The sequence below is a fragment of the Sus scrofa genome, chromosome 6 (genome assembly GCF_054392235.1).
Source record: "Sus scrofa isolate SSC_HxYL_T2T_F1_AM1 chromosome 6, Sscrofa_HxYL_maternal_Yorkshire_Landrace_v2.0, whole genome shotgun sequence".
NCBI lineage: Eukaryota > Metazoa > Chordata > Mammalia > Artiodactyla > Suidae > Sus > Sus scrofa.
Genome location: NC_139388.1, coordinates 37,815,207 through 37,836,875, shown reverse-complemented (window position 1 = coordinate 37,836,875; position 21,669 = coordinate 37,815,207). Strand labels below are relative to the sequence as shown.

Below are 21,669 nucleotides of genomic sequence, written 5' to 3'. Positions count from 1 at the left end.
TTATTATTTTTTTTAATGCCTAAATTCACATTTTCTGCTCTGACTTAAGAAGAGATGTCTAGAACTGCCCTTTGGTTTCGTCCAAGTTACAGACCCATTCAAATGCAAATTATGAAAAGATACATGGGGATAAACAAAAGGGGTAAGAATTAGATATTAAGGAGAATTGTATTTCATTGTTGGCGATTACTCATGTTCAAACCCTCTTAATGAGAGATTTGTAAAGACAATGTTTTATTCCCTAGTCAGGATGACCACATTTGTCTGAGCAAAGATAACGAAACAATAAAATAGAGAATCACTGGAACTGAAGGTACAAGCTGCTTTTATTAATAGTTGTGAGTACTTAAAGAGATTTTTTTTAAAAGCCTCATTAGTTTCAGGAAGCTCAGGAAACCTTAGTAAGTAAATACGATTTAGCATTTGGATTTATTAATGCGTATTTTACAAATTTATTTCTAATAGGCATGAACTATATGTGGTGATGTTTGCCCAGAGGTATTTACAAAAATAGGTAATAAGGCTTCTGCTGCATACTATCAATCAGGATACAAATTCATGTCCACTAAAAAACCAGAGAGCCACACAAACTAAGCAAATCCTAGACTGCATACTTGGGTATGCATTCAAATTCTGCTTGTGTGGGAAAGGTGCAGCGTTAGAGCATCTGAAAGTTCTTCGTGAGCCTTTTGACCTGAGCACTCCAGGGTCCCTACCCAGTATCTTAAAGCTGGAATAATAGCTGCCCCTCCCTCCCAGTCTCCCCTACTTTCTCACCCAAGGCCCCACCCCAGCGTGCTTCCTCCCACATTCTTCTTTCACGTCACCACTGATTCTCTCCATCAGACCTGGTCTCTCACACAAGCCAAGTGAAGGGGAAGGGGCTGTCAGTGAGAAGGCCCTTTGGACCTTTTGCTGAATGAATGTCTGCTGTCACCCCAAGTCCCCTACCCCCTCTTTTTATTTCACCCATCAGACTATCACTCACTAGCTTAGGTTACAAGCCAAGCACTGTCCTCAATGTGGGGGAAGCACTGACGCAAAAACACTGGGTGCCAGAGTGAGAGAAAGAACAGGTGGCCACAGCTTAGGTCTCCAGACACCTGAAGGCTCATCAGACAAGAGGGTTTGAAAACCATTGGTCATGTGCGGAACCTTCTCTCATTCAACCACAACAGAACTCTTCTCTATGATATGTGTGTCTTCTCCTCTTGATCAAAAAATCCTTGAAGGCAGGAAGTGCGTCTGCAACGTGTGTTCCCCAGAGCCCAGCTTGGCACACTGGACTTGGCTGGTGCTTAGGAAGGTTTTCAGAAAAAAACTGAATATTTGGGATTAAAGCTTGTCTTGGATGCACAAGGTACCTGCTCTCTGAGCAACGTACCAGCCTAAGAAGTGCAACCCATTCCTGTAACACAAGGGGCAGGTGAGGCCATCTTCTATCATATGGAAGAAATACTGAGGGCTCAGGTATCACAATGACAGACTAAGTCACTGGCCAGACATAACCAGGAGGTTGAAAACTACTTCTGAGGCTACCATACTAAGATATTACTTATAGAAAGTATCAAAAAAGGACACAACTCAATATCTGCTTTTACTTATAGATTCTGAGTCATGTTTTATTCTAAAAGAATAAACTTCTAACTCAGCTTCTTTGGTAATGTCTCTAAACCATATAGCAAAGACCACTAAAGAAATAACCCTAATGACCATAAATATTAAAATTCTCAACCCCTTGAGTCAACTGTGTCCTTTAAGGATGTGGGTCCAGATGCCTGATGAACTGTCTGGTAGCAGTTGCCTGGCTCCTCACCACCCCACACCCACTTTAGGAAGGAAAATGGCCTTTCATACCTGTCATCATGAGAAGCAATTCTTTCTCCAAAGACCATCCGTGCAGGAGTTAAAGATAATATTCCGAGCTCCTGGAGCTGGGTTAAGAAGTGCTGTTCTGTTCATGGAATAAGTTGAATATACATTCAGAAAAAGGCTATCTTCCCAGATGTTTAAATAAATGAAAGCACCCCCTCTCCCCCCGCATGTTTCCTTTGGAAAGCTGTTGGAATCCTTTTTTCTGCTGACTCAAGAAGACTTAATTTTATTAACTTACTGGGAAGGAGGAAAAAAAAAATCAAGCAAAACATATACTAAGACAAGTATAACATATAAACTATTTACTTATTTACATTTGATTTGTTTTTTTTTTTTTAGGGCCACACCTGAGGCATGTGGAAGTTCCCAGGCAAGGGGTTGAATTGGAGCTGCAGCTGCTAGCCTACGCCACAGCCACACAAAACTGACTTTATTTATTTTTTATTTTGTGTGTGTGTGTGTGTGTGTGTGTGTGTGTGTGTGTGTGTGTATTTTGTCTTTTTAGGGCCGCACTCTCGGCATATGGAGATTCCCAGGCTAGGGGTCTAATCGGAGCTATTGCTGCTGGCCTACACCACAGCCACAGATCTGAGCGGTGCCTGTGACCTACACCACAGCTCACGGCAACGCTGGATCCTTAACCCATTGAGCAAGGCCAGGGATCAAACCCGAAACCTCATGGTTCCTAGTCGGATTCACTTTCTCTGCGCCACGACAGGAACTCCAAAACTGACTTTATTTTTAAAAGATAAAATTGTTCAACTCATTGGCTTCTTAAATTAAGAAGACTAACCCCTAATCCTGTATTTAATGGATCTCACTAGCAAGAGCTTTTTCACAGCCACATTACAAGCAGCAGAGGACAAAGAGAGTGAGGATAAGAGTCCCTGAGAGAAGACAGGGGGTGGAGAAGGGAACAGGGATGGAGGCTGAGGCAGACACAACTGCTGTCCTATTCCAAGCAAGTCCTGCTGGTCGCCATTCCAAGAGTCTGTCAGTTCTCCCTCTGGTTGGCATACTATTGAAGGAGTTATCCATACAAATATTTACTGATTTTCACGGGAGTGGGTTGTGACAGAGGAGAAAGGAGAGCCGAAGCCACAAATGAGTAATGGGCAAAAAAGGCAGCTAAAAGCTCAGGGCCTAAGCTTCCTACACCTGCCTTCCCTACAATGGTACTCAACACTGACACAGAAACGACCCAACTGTTTTTATTGTTCTAGAAACGCATGGCACAGAAAGCTGACAAGATTCTCTCAGGGATCCTACTGCATAAATAACTATGAAGTAAGTGGGTCTGCCTCATTTCTCAAGGACCTTCTGTTAGAATAAATACACTCTCCCAAAGTGAGGAAAGTTGGGATGCTTGGAAAATGTGATTTTACCATTTCCACCTTAACTCTGACTGTTTTGCTTCCTACTGAATGTATGGGGTGAGTCCTGGCCTCGTCCTTCCTCCTCCCAATCTACCTTCTATTGCAAGGCACTCTTTGAGGTCTTAGGCTACCTGGCACCAGCCCTTTCACTAGTCTTCCTATTAAGGCCTAAGAAACAAAACACTTTAAGTTTCTCAGGAATATGTAAGGATCCATAAGTTCAAACCTTTCATGTGTGGCCTGAGGTCAACCATGTAGTACCATACCGTGAACATCAATGACTTCTACTAAGCATTCAATGACTGCTAAAAGGACATTCTATTTGAGGATTTCAAATTTATCAAATGATCATTTTCAAAACTACTACTTAAAGAGGAAGAAACCTAGCCTAATAGAAAGACATATTTACTTTTTAGAAAGTCAAAGAAAATTTCTTAAATACATAATGAATGCTAGTATGACATGCTATAAACAGCTATTTCACTTTCCACCCTTCCTCCGAGTATTTCTTATGCTGTAACACTCTATTCAACAGGCTTTTTTTATGAGGCGCAACGAATTTAGTTTTGTTTCTAAAGCTGCTGTCTATGGCACATGGCTCTATTCTTTTTTTTTTTTTTTTTTTTTTAATGGTTCTATTCTAAGTAGTGTATGTTGTAACTGTAAGCCAACGCATTAAATACCTAATTAGAAATCTGGAAAAAAACAGTTTGCCTCACCTGTGACATTAGGATCACGCCTTGTTCTCCACTGTGGGACAAATACAGTGATGTTTCTGTTGCCAAGCTTCCAAAAATATTCAACCGCAATTGCAATTCCACGACAAGAAAAGAACTTTTTCAGACCATGGCTATATGAAAATAAGTAAAATTTATTTCAGTTTAAAGCATATTTAAAGAATGCTAAGTTTCACCATAAGGTGAAAAGGTAAAATCCATGTACACCAGAAACAATTAGAACAAAATTTCACTTAAGAGCCTGCTGATCTGCAAAGCCAAGAGAGAACCCAAGGTAGGAGATGTAATAAATCTTAACAGCTTCTCGATTTTTGCCGCATTTAGGTGAGTTAACTGAGTGTGCTTTTGTGGTAGGAGGCAATTTCGGCTTGCAGCAACATTGGATCCTTAACCCACTGAGCAAGGCCAGAGTTGAACCCGCATCTTCACAGATACTATGTCATGTTTTTAACCCGCTGAGCCACAACAGGAACTCCTATTTATTTATTTATTTATTCATTGGTCTTTTTAGGGCCAAACTGGCAGTATATGGAGGTTCCCAGGCCAGGGGTCGAATCAGAGATGTAGCCACTGGCTTACACCACAGCCACAGCAATGCCAGATCCCAGCCACGCCTGCAACTTACACCACAGTTCATGGCAATGCTGGATCCTTAACCCACTGATCGAGGCCAGGGATCGAACCTGCATCCTCATGGATGCTAGTCAGATTCATTTCTGCTGAGCCACGACGGGAACTCCCTTATTTCTGTTTTTAGATAAAAGAGCCCATTCTATAGAGTCCTACCTGGTCACTGGCCTCTAAGAATCTGTTATGAATGTTACAGAGGAACTGGCTGCTGAAAGCAGAAGCAGCAATGACCATGCCCACTCCATGACATGGTCCTCAACACCACAACTTCCAGGAGCTGCAAATGCCTCTGCCTCTTTCTGGAGAACTGTGAAACCTACTCAGTTTACAGCTTCCAGGAAACAAGGTGAAGGCCAGACTCAAATGAAACTACGCCGGGTGGGGGGGGTGGGGGGGGCATGGCAGGTGATTTTGTTGAAGGAAGCAGGAAAAGGGGGAAGGAAACAAACAAGCGACAGAACAGAACATGAAGACACGTTTTCTGTAAAAGGCCTCACACTGTCGCACCATGCAGCTGCCAACTATCAACGAAGGGGTGTGGCTATGTCCCATGGTGAAGAAAACAGGTGGTGGCAGGGGCCAGATCTGCCACCACCTTTTTTGTAAACCTTGGTATAGAGGATTAAAAACTATCCCCACCCCAAAACCTGATAACAAATTTCAAAAGCACTGAAAATATTTCATTTTTACTCTCCAACAGTCAGGAAAAAACAGAAGTTTAAAAAAATAAAGTGTTCTTTTCACAAAGTTTGCAGTTTTGCAGGTGGTCATCTGTTTGTCTACCCAGGAATATTAGAAAGACAGAAAGAAAGGAAAGAGAAAATCCCTGTGATGTTTATTGAGATCAGCATAATCTGTCTTCACTGCTTCAGGGGTCATCTATGATGCAATGAAAGTAAATCCTGCATCTTCAGTCCCATCTTCTCTCATGTTAGAACCACTGGGTAGATAGTTCCTTCACCTGGAGTTCTGACTCCTCAGGCACAGTATCCCAAGTCGCCCCCAGGCTCTGCTGATTCTAACCCACCCTGCAGCGCGGGCCTTCTACAGCACTAGCCTCCTAGAGCAGTTCTGTGCCTGGATGTGCGGCTGCCTCCACACCTGACTAGTCAGACGGGACCTGACTAATGTGAACTTTCTGCTTCCACCACCATCCACCGCCACATTCTTGGTTTTGGCCAGGTGGTCTTGCCATCTGACACTTCCTGGGCTCCAAGGGTCCCCCTCCCCAATCTCTTACACCTCCTCCCCAAATGCCCCCAGGACCCAATTCCAGCCTCTTTTTCTATGAGGCCTCTCTAGACATGGGCCCTCTGCCATCCCTCTGCTTTTCTCTGACTTGCTATCTTGAACCGTGCACCAGAATCACAGAACTTAGGAGTGGATTTAGGTTCCTGTCAGAGGTAAAAAGAATGCAACACATCTGAGAGAGCCACCTGCCCAGCTTGCACTGACAGAGGGTGGGTGAGCTGTAATCAGACTGACGCTTCCTCATGCCTGGGCCAGTGCCAGTGCCCTTTCAACTACCCCACAGTGGTACTGTCCCCAACTAAATCTACATTCTCATGAGGCAGGAATGGCCTGGACCAGGCAACAAACATCTAACATCCAGGAGGCCCACTCAGAAATGCCTCCATTTAGAAGTTAAAGTTCACTCTCTTCTCAGTGAATCATAAATAAGAGACTACAACCGGCATCAGCTTTCCTCCAGGAAATATATGCAAGTAAACAAACACACACCCAGTTCTTGATGAAATAACTTAGCCGTGGTTTGTTTATCTAAAAGCATTCAAATATGGCAAGAATGTAGCAATTTGACATGTTACTGGAAAAAAAGGCTGGGGAGGTAGTTTTTGTACAGGAGTTTTTTTTTTTAAATCTCTAAAAAGAATAAATCTTTCTAACTGCTTAAAAGCACAGGCAGGCCTAGAGTTAATATCAACCATAGCCCAAACATGAAAATCCAGAATACAATAAACAAGCCTGTGGTTCTTAGAAAAACCAAAGACTTTTATGTTAAGTATGTTAAGACCTGAAAAGAATAACTCTTGAGAGAAATGCACTAAAAAAGCTTATAAAGTGCCCTCTTGGCTTATTCATCAGCTACAAATGTGTACAACCATTTTCCTCTTTCCCTTAAATGTTTCTGTCAATAGCAACAGTAGAAACTGGGTGGAAATAAAGTCCCCAGTCCACGTACTAGGTTAGTAAGGAAAAGGAGGGAAATGCCAGATACAATTCTGCTGCCCTGGTCTGCTCCCAAGCTTAGATGGGGAAAGCGGAGTTTCTAGAAACAGCTCTAAACAAATTTCCAAAGGGTCAGTTACTTCAGACCAAATCATTTTTGATACTCTGAAAAAGCTCTAGAGCTGTTTTAGGAATAAGCAACAGTTCAAAATTCTGGTGGAAAATATACGGACTAATCCAGAATAAAAAAATAAAAAAAAATCAAGTGGAGCCCAATTACTGACCTCAAAATAATAAGGAGGGTCCTTGATCCTTCTTCCTTTTACTTTCACATCCTGACCAGGCAGAAAATGCGCTTAAACCATTGTTTCCTAGCCTCTCTGCAATCAAACCAAGTAACTTGCTGACAGGTAACCAGAGACAAAGTGTACACACACCATACACCTCCCTACCTCCGAGAGGGCCAAAGCCCTCGGGTCCCCAGATCCAAATGCAGAATTAACAGATATTAAGGCTGAGAAGCCAGATGTGCAGGCTCTCAAGGGAGACTTAAACTCCTGTTTCCAAATACTTGGAAACAAGTTATAGCATCTGGTTGTTTTCCACATTGTAGCAGACAGTCAACTAGAGAGGAGAAGGTCCAAAGGAGAGAGAGGGGCAATAAATACCTAATAAAACGCCAAGGCCATCAGCGAACCAGACAGGACAGTGTGGGGAAAGAGTGAAAACCCCTTTCTGAGTTACCCGGGAAAGAGCACGTTCTTTCTATAGCTTCCACTTAACAAAAATAGCCATGGAACTCTGTTATAGTAAGACTAGCATGAACAATGGTTAAAATACAGAGTTCTGGCAAATGAAGAGGCAAATCTCATCTACATGGAAAATTATCTATCCAGATAAGTCAGGTGCTCTTATGCTGAAGTTTCAAAGTGACAGAGACGGAGTCTTATCTGGCCACCACGGTGATGTCTAGCCATACACCGCAAACAATTTCCATTTACTCATTGTTTGACTCATTCATGGTGACAAAGGGGAAAAACCAAGGAGAGATATGCATAATCAGCAGCATTAAGTAGGGTATTTCGGAATTTCTCACGGTGTGTAATAAACTGCAGACATCATGCTGGATAGGCAATAAACAAAGGCTTTGCAGAAACCCAGGGATAGGTGGGTCTGAGCCGGTTTAGGGTGGGGTTCAAACCTATTGCTTAAGGTCGCAAATTTCCTTTTAAACTACCTCCCCAACTAGCTGGGTCAAATTAGTGAGGGTTACTCAGCGGTGCCCAAGCAACTCAAGTCGTGTATCCAATGCTGCCAAGGCCTAAAATTCAACCCCGGCTTCTATGGGAGGAGGCGGGAGGCGGGGGGGGGGGGGGGGGGGGGGGAATGATGGCTCTGAAGAGAGCTATCATGGGCCCAAATCTCTTATCTTTGTAACTGTGGACAAGATTTTTAAGCCATTTCATGTCATCTGCATTACAGATAATTTTTGCCTCATAAAATTGGTGTGATGGAGTTCCCAGCGTGGCTCAGCGGTAACAAACCTGGCTAGTAGCTATGAGGAGTCGGTTCGATTCCTGGCCCTGCTTCGTAGGTTAAGGATCCCTGGTTGCCTTGAACTGCGATGTAGGCTGCAGACACGGCTCAGATCTGGTATTGCTGTGAGCTGAGGTGTAAGGTGGCAGCTGCAGCTCTGATTTGACCCCTAGCCTGGGAACCTCCATATGCCGCAGGTGAGGCCCTAAAAAGAAAAAAGAAAAGAAAATTGATGTGAAGATTATATTTTAAAAGATAATAATACCTGATACATAATAGGTATTTCAGCTTTAAATTCCAAATATTTGTTGAAATTCAAACTAAATTGATTACCGGAATAGCAACTGGAAGAGTAACTGGAAGAGCAAGTCATAAATGGGTGGTAAAAAAGTCACTTAAACAATCCTAATCTTCCTTAAATTATTCATTCATTCAACAAATCAGAGTGGCTACTACGGTGGTAGTTCAGTGAACAGAACAAATAGGAAACACTTCCTTTATAGAATTTATAGCTAATTCACATTTAACACCGAAGCAATTACTTGAGCATAAGGACTCATTTTTTTGACTTAAAAAAATTAAGGTGAAATTCACATATCATAAAGCAATCATTTTCAGGTGAACAATGCAGTGGCATTTAGTACATTCAGTGCTGTGCAGCCACCACTTGTATCTTGTTCAAAAACATTTCCATCACTCCAAAATAAAAAAACCCTGTACCCCCCCCATTAAATAGTTTCTTCCCACAGTAAAAGTTAATTTTAACTAGTGGTATTTTCAGATCACTCTACATCAAATTAAGTATAAGTTTGTCTTCTTAGGATAACACACCCTTTGTAAAAGAGCTACTTTTAAACTGAGACATCTATGAATTCAAAGAAAATTCAAAACCTCTTTCAAAATAATTACTTTTTAAAAAAAATGAACAAAAGTCAGCTTGTGGTTTCCCTTAGTGCACCAAGTCAGTGGTTTTCAAAAGAAATGGTACTGTACTAAGGGGTGTTAGGAAATATGTGACAGTGTTCTGGGGTGTCACAACGACTGGGGGGCATTATGGGTAAAGTGGGAGGGACTAGATATGCAAAACATCCTGGCTTGGACAGATAGTGTCACTCTAAATTCCAATAGTGACCCCTCTGAGCAATATACTAGTTACTACGGAAAGGTTTAAGAAGTGTCAGTATCACTGCTCATTTGATCTTAATTTGAATTTCTTAGTCTTTGAACACCAATTTGGGAAATCTTTTCATATATTGAAAATAAAAAAGGATTAATATTACAGTTGTGGTCCAAATTTTATATCATCATTTGGCTCAAGAAACTGTAACAATGAGGAACTGCTGTGGGCTTGGACTGTGAGTGACTGAAATTGCACTTGACATTTTTACTTAGATAATGCTATGCAGCTGTGGGCCATTTGCTGGGTTTCCCCCAAAAGAACTGCCAAAAAAAACCAAAGTGAAATGACAATAGACACTATTATTTGGAAATGAAGACAAGTGTATTACATATTTTTACTGTCTATGTTCAAACTTTAAAATGTGAAATGCTGGCTTTTACTTTATGTTATTTTTGACAGCAAAATATAGCACCATTTAAAAAAAAATTAAGGAGTTCCCGTCATGGCTCAGTGGAAACGAATCTGACTAGCATCCATAAGGACGCAGGTTCAATCCCTGGCCTCGATCGGTGGGTTAATAATCCGGCGTTGTCGTGAGCTCTGGTTTAGGTCTCAGACGTGGCTCAGATCCCAAGTTGCTGTTGCTGTGGCTGTGGTGTATGCCAGCAGCTATAGCTCCGATTTGACCCCTAGTCTGGGAACCTCCATATGCTTCGGGTGCGACCGTAAAAAGACAAAAAATAAAATAAAATAATAAAAAAATCAAAAGAATCCTTGTATTTTAAAAGACAGATACTAAAATATTTATAGATGGAAATGAGATGTGAGAATGTCTTCAAAATAATACAGATGAAAGGGAGCAGGTAGGATATAAATGAAACAATGTTTGAAGGGATGAAACAAGACAGGCCAGGAGTTAACTACTGGAGGTAGGTGACGGGCACATGGGAGTCCCAAATGAGACCAACACAGAATTCATATTTTTCTGTTTGAAAATTCTAACCAAAAAACCGACAAAACAAAAAAACAAGAGATATATAATAAATGCTTATTTTAGTAATAAAAACTTACTTTATTTTTCAATCTCATCAAGTATTCCTGAAAAATCAGAGGATTAACTGATTTTTTAGAACTTCTACGAAGGAGTTACATAAACATTCAGGAATTCAGAAAAGTATGGCTGACCCTCAAACAACACAGGTTTGAACTTGGAGGGTCCATTTAAGTGTGGATTTTTTTCAACAGTGATCCTAGGACGCAGAACAACTCTATGAGGGCCAACTGTCAAGTTACACACGGATTTTTGACTGGGCAGAGAGTCAGCGCCCCCTAACTCCTGAGTAGTTAAAGGGTCAACTGTATTTCAACTTCTCCTTCACTCTTTGTCCAGGTGCCCCTTTTCTTGAATTGCAGCTACTTAACATGCTAAACCCTGAAGATGTCCTCAGACAGCAGGTCCACACTGGGGCAGAGATGCTGAGCGCTACACACTCCTTAGTCACTTTATCGAACCGCCCCTTACAATCCCACACTCGAGGTATAAAATCAGAATCCTAAGAGGGTTCCAAGACAGGCTAACTAGAAATGATCATTTAACACTTTTTATTGAAAACAAATGTAAAAACGTCTAGTAAGAGCAAAGGCCCAAAAGGAAGCTCAAACTGTAGAATTGCCTTAGAAAGGAAATTGTTATCACTATCGACAAAAGTATAAGCCCACCACATCCATTATTACTGCACACTCTTGGTGAAAGACCTGGCATGCTGTATTATAAAAAGAAAAAAAAAAATCTCTTTTTTTTGCCTTAAGCGTCATCATATTCAGAACCTAATGTATTCATGGTATTAAGAACCTAAGGATTCAAAAGTCTCCACACTGCTTATTACAGGGAAATGCAATGTGAAAAAAACAAGTTTTCTACCATCCCTTGGCCTCAGATCTAGGTCCAGCAGAGTGAAGCAAAGTTCAGGATGCCACAAGACACCAATCAGCTGGTTTTTCTTTCCTTTTTTCAGGTAAGGCTATATATATGTATCAACTACACAGAGGCACAGGACAGCTCCTACAAATGCATGCAATTCTGAGATGCTGCTAAGAGCCATATTGAAAACTGTAATATAATTTGTAGAGTGGACTTACGTAATTGCAACATTGCTGCCGTCTATAACAATGTGCTTCAGATCTGTTCTCCCTGGTTCATTTTTTAATTCCAGCTTGTAGGGCACTTTCAGAGTATCTCGAAACCTTTGAACCCCTGTAACTGAGGAATCAATATGCTCAGAAGGTCCTGCCAACCTGGCATCAGTCACTGAAGGTAACAGATGGGGCAGCGGCATCGGTGGAGAAAGAGGTGGGCAATTTGGCTTGGACTGAGGAGAGCCACCACATCCCGAACGGTTTTCACAGGCAGACTTCATATTATTCGGAAGCAAGGGCTCTGCTTGCGGCTGCAAACCGTTTTCAGGAAAAACGGGAATTCTGGGCTGGTGACTTGAAGCTCCTCTTGAAACAAAATTGACAACTTCTTTGGGACTTGAAGGGGCAACAGAGGGTGAAAGGCCATCGGTTTCAAGGTCTATGTTACAAACGTAGTTCTGATTTGAACTCCAGATTTCTTGTTTCTGTTCTATTGGCACTGTTCTGAAAGTATTAATTTTGCAATTTGAGGTACATGGTTTTGATTCAACTTTGAATGGTAGCTGAGAAAATTTTTCTACCATGTTTTGCTGTGTGTGAGTCTGTGTTTTCTTTGCAGTGGAATCTGTCGTAAGTTCATTTACGCTGCTACAAACACCTTTATTTTTGGTTTTGTTGGTCTCTGGGTACGTAGTACCAGGTAAAAATTCTCTCTCTTCTTGGAATCTTTTATTTTCTTTCTCAATTTCCTCCAACAGCAATAATGGTTCAGTAGTTGGCCCGTACTCCCTAATGACCTTTTCAACAATTTCTTGAGAATAGCCCATGGTTTTAAAAAAGTTGACGAGGATATTGTATTCCATTTCCTCAGTAGTGTCTTTTACATCTGGATTTAAATTTTCGGCATCAGTAGAAGAATCAGATAGGTCAATGATTACATTTCCAGCTAATGTCTTACCTTCATGTAAAAGCTCTCCCTCTTGAACATTTTCCAGAGAAAATTGTTTCTTGGTATGCCTTTCTTCAGAATCAGAAAATCTCCTTTTGTGACAAACTCTATCTTTGGAAAGCGCCTCTTCATCTGGGGTTAGTCCATTTATTGGAACAAAAAGGACATCTTGTGAGCTAGAAAAGACTGTGTCCATTTGTTTTGTAAGCTCAGTAACGGGAGTCCCAGCTTTGTTTCTTGCATCTTCCTGCAAAACAATTTCATCTCTGGAAATATTCAGCCCTGCGGCAGCACTCTGCGTAAACTCTCTTTGTTTAGAATCTCTAATTTCAACAACATCATTGTCTCCTGTTTCAAATAGATTCTCCTCGCCCTGGGTCAGTGCCAAAAGTTCTTTTTTCAAGGAAGTGGGCAAAATCAACAAGTCCATTGTGTAACTGTCTGCACGAGCTTCAACAAATTGTTTAAATTCCCTTTTTACCTCTGATTCTTTTTGGCTGTTGGGTAGGTTCTCATTATTCTCGAAGAGCTTTACAAACTGCTGAATGTGACTCCGAGCCATGACCACAGCTTCGGCACTTCCTCTGATGCCCAGAAGACCGATGTCGAGAATGCAGAGATCGGCACAGGTGTCCTGAATCAAGCTCTTCAGAAACAGGCTCTGAGCCCCAACAAAAATGCAGTGCATGGCCTTGGGGTAACATTCTCTTTCTTCTAGTTCAGGTTCACAGATTCCTTTAATATATTCCTGCAAAGAGAAGAGAAGAAAAATGAGATCAATTTACCAAAGCTCCTTACAGCACATATATTATGTTACACGTGAGATTACAAATGTCAAGCTGTATAAAAATCCAGAGCATGCTGGGAGTTCCCATGGTGGCTCAGCAGAAACGAATCTGATTAGTATCCATGAGCATGCGGGTTCGATCCCTGGCCTTGCTCAGTGAGTTAAGGATTGGTGTTGCTGTGAGCTGTGGTGTAGGTCGCAGACAGGGCCTGGATCTGGCCTTGCTGTGGCTGTGGTAGAGGTGGTTACAGCTCGGACTCGATCCGTAGCCTGGTAACTTCCATATGCTGTGAGTACAGCCCTAAAAAGATTTAAAAAAAAAAAAAAAAAAGCATGCTAATATCTTTGGGGAAGATACCACATTTTATCTAAAATATTTAAAATAACAAATATAAGTTGCTTAACTGTTTTCAGAGGAACTGAAAACTGTGCATCTAAGTCTAAAAGGCAGGTATTTATATCATTTTTCAATAGTGTATCTTGCCATGTGATCTTAGGGGTCTGCCCAGCTGCACAGTGGTTAATGACAAGACTGGATTTATTTACGTCTATAAACAATAAACATCTTTGCTTGCTACTAGTCACTTTTTAAAACTATGATATAATTAAGAGAGAAGATAATCAAGTCAAATAACTTTTACTCCAGAACAAACCCTGACTTTTGCTTTGCTACTACTGTTTCCAAATAAAACAGACTGATTTAAAAAACAAAACAATAAATTAACAAAAAACAAAAACAAAACTTTCCAGCTGCCTGGAACAATGTATATGCTATATAATTTTATGTCTATTTACTAAGAAAGACCAGGCTATTTAAATGTAGATCTAAATATAAAGAACCACAAAGTGCAGAGTAGTACTGCCATTCTCAGAGATAAGGCTAGGGTTTCTAGTGAATTGGTATTGAAAGAGGTCTGAACAAGGTAAGAAAGGGAACTGGGTTCTTGAGCAATTCGGTTGCCACTGGAGGCAGAAGTGTGAATCACGTAAACAAGGGGGCACTCACAGTGACCGTGGAACATACTTGCTAATAACTTGAGCACTGCAGTCAGCTCCTAGGCTCAAATTCCAGCCTTACAACTGGTGACCTTGCTCAAGTTACCAAGCCCCTCTGAGCCCAGTTTCTGCAACTGTGAGAGGCTAATGCTATCTTAGGTGTTTTGAGGAAATTCAATGAGAATGTAAAGTTTTGACAACAGTGTCTGACAGGTGTTGACTAAATAATAAAAGCACTGTTACTTAAATTAGCAGTGAAAACTTTTTGGACAGACAGCTGTAAGACATAAGCCTGGCAATACCTGATCTACACTTTCAACCAAAATTAGAATTGCGTTATCCAAAATGGTATTATTTAAAAATTCAACTTGTGTATCACCAGTTACGATGAGGTTTTACAAACTTGGACCTACTAGGTATACTTGCTCTCATAATGGCCACATATCTTCCATGAGAATTTATATACAAGTGTGTACATATTCCTTCTTTACACATTTCGCATTACAAAATTCCTGTGAGGAGGAGTTCCCACTGTGACTCAGTGAGTTAAGAACCTGTTGTCCCAATGAGGATGCAGGTTCAATCCCTGGCCTCACTCAGTGGGTCAAGGATCCGGCACTGCTGTGGCTGTGGCATAGGCCTCAGCTTCAGTTCCAATTCAATCCCTGGCCTGGGAACTTCCATATGCCACAGGTACGGCTGTAAAAAGGAAAAAAAAAAATTCCCAGCAGGAAACGAAACACCAGAAATACAAGGAAAGTGCCAATTTGGAAAAGCTCAACCCAAGCAGTATAATGTCCAGTCATGAGTTCTTTACTTCTTTATGTTCTTTTGGATAAACCTGGAATATTTGTGAGCGTGGTGATAACTGGTGCTGGACAGAGGAGCTTTTTTTTTTTGGCTTTTTAGAGCAGCATCTGTGGCATTATAGAAGTAGAAGTTCTCATGCTAGGGGTCAAATCAGAGTAGCAGCTGCCAGCCTACACCACAGCTCACGGCAACACTGGATCCTTAACCCACTGAGCAAGGCCAGAGTTTGAACCTGAATCTACTAGTCAGATTTGTTTCCATTAAGCCACAATGGGAACTCTGCCTTTTTTGGGTGTCGGGGACAAGTGGGGCATATGGAGGTTCCCAGGCTAGGAGTCAAAGTGGAGCTACATCTGCCTGTCACAGTCACAGCCACGAGGGATCCAAGCTACATTTGTGACCTACACCACAGTTCACGGCAATGCCAGATCCTTGTTCTACCAAGCAATGCCAGGGATCGAACACACATCCTCATGGATACCAGTTGGATTCATTTCCACTGCGCCACAAGGAACTCCCAGTTTTGTTTTTTTTTGTTTTTTTTTAAGAACAGTTTATTAGAGCTACTTTTGTAAGACAGTAATTGTGTTAAACACAAAGTATAGTAATTGACTGTCCTTTATTCCTAGATGTGCAAGCAGAGTGTTAAATACTGACGTGAGCATCCTTTAAGGCCTCCAAATAGACATTTTAACTACCACTTGTTTGAACTTATACTGCATTTAGATTGTGGTTTGAAGCTATTTATTTTTATTCTGAAATAATTATAGGTTCATGAGAAGCTGCAAAGATAACACATAAAGGTTCTGTGTACTTTACCCAGTTTCCTCCAACCATTACAGCATACATTATTATAGTACAAAATCAAAACCAGGACACTGACATGGATGCAGTGGGTGTATGCAGTTCTATGCCATTTTATCACATGTGTAGATTCATGAAAACACAACTTCAATCAAGATACAGAATTAGGGGAGTTCCTGTCGTAGCTCAGTGGAAACAAATTTGACTAGTGTCCATAGGATGTAGGTTCGATCCCTGGCCTCACTCAGTGGGTTAAGGATCCAGCATTGCCATGAGGTACAGTGTAGGCCTGCAGCTGCAGCTCCAATTCAACCCCAAGCCTGGGAACTTCCATACGCCACAAGTGTGGCCCTAAAAAGACAGGGAAAAAAAAAAAAAAAAAAAAAGGATACAAAATTATTCTATCACCACAAAGATTTCCTTCATGCTACCCTTTCATAGTCACATATTTAGTCCACTTCCATGCCTACCATTGGCAATCACAAGGCTGTTTTTGTCTTTATAATTTTGTGACGTCAAAAATGTTACATAACCAGAATTATGCGGTATGAGCCCCTTTTTTTGGCACTGTATATTTTTTTTTCCTTTTGGAGGCATACCTGCAGCATGTGGAAGTTCCCAGGCTAGGGGATGAACTGGTGTGGCATGCCAGCCAATGCCACAGCCTTAGCAACGCCATATCCAAGCCATGTCTGTGACCTACACTGCACCTTGTGGCAACGCCAGATCCTTAACCCAGAGAGCGGGGCCAGGGATCAAACCTGCATCCTCATTCATACTAGTTGGGTTCTTAACGTGCTGAGCCACAACAGGAACTCTTAGTAGGTGACTTCCGAGAAAGGCTTCACTCAACATAATGCTTTAAAATCCAAGTTGTTGGAGTTCCCTTCGTGGCTCAGTGGTTAACGAATCCGACTAGGAACCACAAGGTTTCGGGTTCCGATCCCTGGTCTTGCTCAGTGGGTGAAGGATCTGGTGTTGGCGTGAGCTGTGTAGGTTGCAGATGCGGCTCGGATCCCGCGTTGCTGTGGCTCTGGTGTAGGCCGGCGGCTACAGCTCTGATTAGACCCCTAGCCTGGGAACCTCCATATGCCGCGGGAGCGGCCCAAGAAATGGCAAAAAAAAAAAAAATCCAAGTTGTTGCATGTTATTGGTAGTTCATTCCTTGTTACCACTGAGTACTATTCCACAATATGGATGAACTACAGCACTTTTTTTTGTTGTTTTTTTGTCTTTTGCCTTTTGTCTTTTTTAGGGCCACACCTGCGGCACATGGAGGTTCCCAGGCTAGGGGTCGAATCAGAGCTGTTGCCGCTGGCCAAGCCAGATCCAAGCTGTGCCTGCGACTTACACCACAGCTCACCGCAACGCCGGATCCTTAACCCACTGGGCGAGGCCAGGGATCGAACCCACAACCTCATGGTTCCTAGTTGGATTTATTTCCGCTGTGCCACAATAGGAACTCCCTGAGCTACATACAGTTTTTTAATCACTTGTCTACTGAGGGACATTTTGGTTGCTTCTGTTTGGAGCTATTACAGATGAAGCTGCCATGGGTAATCACACACAGGTTTTTATATGGATTTGCGTTTTCATTTCTCTGAGGTAACTGCCCAGGAGTGCAACTGCTGGGTTACCAGATTTAGTTTTTCAAGGAACTACTAAACTATTCTGAATGGCTATATCATTTTACATTCCCACGAGCATGTGTGAAAGATCCAGTTTCTCTTCATTCTTGCCAGCCTTTGGTATTGCCATTGGTATTGCCACTAGTTTTTTTTTTTGTTGTTGTTGTTTTGTTTTGTTTTTTGTCTTTTGCTATTTCTTGGGCCTCTCCCACGGCATATGGAGGTTCCCAGGCTAGGGGTCCAATCGGAGCTGTAGCCCCCGGCCTATGCCAGAGTCACAGCAACGCGGGATCCGAGCCGCGTCTGCAACCTACACCACAGCTCACGGCAACGCCGGATCGTTAACCCACTGAGCAAGGGCAGGGACCGAACCCGCAACCTCATGGTTCCTAGTCGGATTCGTTAACCACTGTGCCATGACGGGAACTCCTGTTTGCTCAATTTTGAAGTCCATTTTCTAAATGGACTGTGGTTTTACTATTGAATTCTGGGAGTTTTTTTAATGTATTCTAGACATGAATCCTTCGTTAGAGAAGTAGCTTGTAAATATATTCTCCTAGTCTATCTATACTTCGTCTTTTAATCCTCCTAACAGAGTCTTGTGACAGGATTTATTTATTTATTTATTTATTTTGCTTTCTAGGCCCATACCTGCGGCATATGGAGGTTCCCAGGCTAGGGGTCGAATCAGAGATACAGCTGCCAGCCTACACCACAGCCACAGTAATTTGGGATCCGAGCCACGTCTGTGACCTACACCACAGCTCACAGCAATGCTGGATTCTTCACTGAGCAAAGCCAGGGATCGAACCCACAACCTCTCTAATGGCAAGCACTGTTGGTTCCTAGTCAGATTCGTTTCCACTGAGCCACAACAGGAAATCTGGAATGTTTTTTTTTTCCTTCAACAAGCCTTATGCTCCAAGGATTTCTCCTATGTTATCATCTAAATGTTTTACTTATAAATCTATAATCCATTTTGAGCTGATGTTTGTATCAAATGCGAGTTTAGGCCAAGGTTCCTGTTTTTGCTTGTGGGAATCTAATTCCTCTAGCAACATTTCCTGAAAAGACTACTTTTTCTCTTTCAGCTGCTTTTGTGTGTTTGTCAAAAATCAGTTGGTCATGTTTGTGTGGGGCTATTTCTGGGTTCCTTGTTCTGGTCCACTGATTAATGAATTTATCCCTTCACCAATACTACACAGTCTTGACCACTGTAATTGCATAATGTCATGAAATTGGAATAGTGACTGCTCCCACTTTATTTTTCTTTTTAAAACTGTTTTCGGCTGTTTTAGTTCCTTTGCTTTTCCATGTAAGTTTTTAGAATAATCTTACTTAGCAGTTATATTAACTTGCACACTGATCTGAGAATAAATGACATCTTTGATGCACGAACATCATATGTCTCTCCATTTCTCTAGATCTTTACTTTCATCACTACTGCATAGTTTTGAGCATACAGGTCCCATATATGTTTTGTAAGGTTTATACCCAAGTGTTTCATTTTTTTGAGCAACTGAACATGGCACTGCATTTTCATTTTGGTTTCTGTGTGTTCATTGCTAATAAACGAAACACGGCTGATTTCTGTATATGACTGATATATATCCTCTGACCCTGATGAACCTATTTCTAATTCCAGAATTTTTTTCTTCTAGATTCCCTGGGATTGTTTATGCAGACAATTACATCATTTACACTTTTTTCTTATCTATATGCCTTTTATTTTCTTGCCTTATTGCACTAGTTAGAACTTCCATACTGTGCTAAAGAGCAGTGGTTGAAAGCTGACAAAAGTCTTTCACTATTAAGTTAGATTTTTATAGATGTTCTTTATCAGGTTAAGGACATTATACCATATTCCTACTTCTCTAGGAGGATGAACATGAAACAAAGGTGTTGAAACTTGTTAAATGCTTTACTAAATCTACTGATATGATCATGTCAAAATTTTACTTCTTCAGCCCGTTAGTATGATAGGTCACATTAACTGATTTTTCAATACTGAACCAGGCTTGTAGCCCTGGAATAATCACCACTTGGCCATGATGTAGAATTCTTTTATATATCGATAGATTCTATTTGCCATATTTTGTTAAGAATTTTTGGATCGATAAGTCATGAGGGACTCTGGTCTGTAGTTTTTCTTTTTGTCTGCCTTTGTCTGGTTTCAGCATCGGGAAAACACTGATTACAAATGAATAAAGGAGTGTTTACTCCCCTTGTATTTTCTAGAAGAGACCGGGTAGAACTAGTGTTAATTCTTTCAAAAAAACATTTCATAGACTTCCCTAGTGAAACAACCTGGGCCCAGTGATTTCTTTTATGAGAATTTTAAAGTTATTAATTCAATTTCCCTAATAGCTATAAGCCTATTTGAATTATCTATTTCATGTTGGGGAAGTTATGGTAGTTTGCCCTTTTTAAGGAATTGGCTGATGTCACCTAAGTTATCAAATTTATGTGCATAAAGTTGTAGGATTTCCTTATCTTTTTTTTTTTTTTTGTCTTTTGTCTTTTTTGTTGTTGTTGTTGTTGTTGTTGTTGCTGTTATTGTTGCTATTTCTTGGGCCGCTCCCGTGGCATATGGAGGTTCCCAGGCTAGGGGCTGAATTGGAGCTGTAGCCACTGGCCTACGCCAGAGCCACAGCAACTCGGGATCCGAGCCGCGTCTGCAACCTACACCACAGCTCACGGCAACGCCGGATCCTTAACCCACTGAGTGAGGCCAGGGATGGAACCCGCAACCTCATGGTTCCTAGTCGGATTCGTCAACCACTGCGCCACGACGGGAACTCCTCCTTATCTTTTTGATGTCTGGCAGATCTGTAGTTGATATTCTGATATTACTAATTTATGTTTTCTTCAGTTTTGCTGAAGTTTGTCAATTTCATTGATGTCTTTTTTAAAAAGAAATTTTATTACAGGTGATTTACAATGTCATTGATTTCTTTTTTCCCCACACAAGCTTGTTTCAATGAGTTTCTCTATTATTTCTACATTTTCAGCCTCACTGATCTCTGCTCTTTATTTCCTTCCTTTAGTTTACTTTGGGTTTATTTTACTCTATTCTTTTTTTAAGTTCCTAGAGGTGAACTAGGTGATTTGAGATTTTTCTTTTCTAGTGCATTATGTATTATAAATTTATTTGCTTTAGCTACATCTCACAAATTTTGATACGTAGTATTTTTATTTTCCTTCAGTTCAACGTATTTTGGTGGGGGGTGGGGGCATGACTGCAGCATATCTAAGTTCCCAAGCCAGGGACTGAACCCACGCCACAGCAGCAACCCAAGCCACTGCAGTGACAACACCAGATTCTTAACCCACTACACCGCAAGAGAATTCCCAGTTCAGTGTATTTTCTAAAATTTCTCTTCAAATTATCAATATTCGGAAGCACGTTGCTGAGTTTCCAAGTATTTGGAGAATTTCTTGTTCTCTTTCTGCTACTGATTTCTAGTTTGATTCCTCTGTAGTCAAAGAACACACTCTAAGATTTCAGTTCTTTCAAATTTGTTGAGACTTGTTTTAGGCCTGGGTTACAGTCTATCTTGATATATATTCTGTGGGTACTTCAAAAGAATGTGTATTCTGTTGTTGCTGGGCAGAGTGTTCTATAAACATCAATGAGACCCTGGCTGGTGTTGAGTTTTCCTATATCCTTGCTGATTTCCTGTCAAATGGGTCTATCAAATTTTGTTTGTTTGTTTGTTTTTTGGTGTTTTTTTTGCCATTTTCCTGGGCCACTCCTGCACGGCATATGGCGGTTCCCAGGCTAGGGGTCTAATCAGAGCTGTAGCGGTCCTACACCAGAGCCACAGAAACACGGGGTCCGAGCCGCGTCTGCAACCTACACGGCAATGCCAGATCCTCAACCTGCTGAGCAAGGCCAGGGACCGAACCTGCAACCTCGTGGTTCCTAGTCGGATTCGTTAACCACTGAGCCACGATGGGAACTCCCTATCAATTGTTGAGAGATACATGTTGAAGTCTCCAAATACAACTGTGGATGTGTCAATTTCTCCTTTCAGTTCTGCCAGCTTTTGTTTCATCTATTTTGCAGCTCTACTCTTAGAGATATACACATTTAGC

General features: G+C 41.4%; 1 protein-coding gene across 1 annotated transcript in view; it reads right to left on the bottom strand.

Moving 5' to 3' along the window:
* Window positions 1–21,669, bottom strand: part of N4BP1 (NEDD4 binding protein 1) — a 56,008-nt gene that overhangs the window by 9,941 nt on the left and 24,398 nt on the right. Inside the window, exons 2-4 of the mRNA XM_003126990.6 lie at window positions 11,601–13,294; window positions 3,971–4,101; window positions 1,858–1,954 (exon numbers count right to left, since the gene is read on the bottom strand). Of these exons, the coding sequence (XP_003127038.3) occupies window positions 1,858–1,954; window positions 3,971–4,101; window positions 11,601–13,294 (1,922 nt within the window). The remainder of the gene's footprint in view (window positions 1–1,857; window positions 1,955–3,970; window positions 4,102–11,600; window positions 13,295–21,669) is intronic.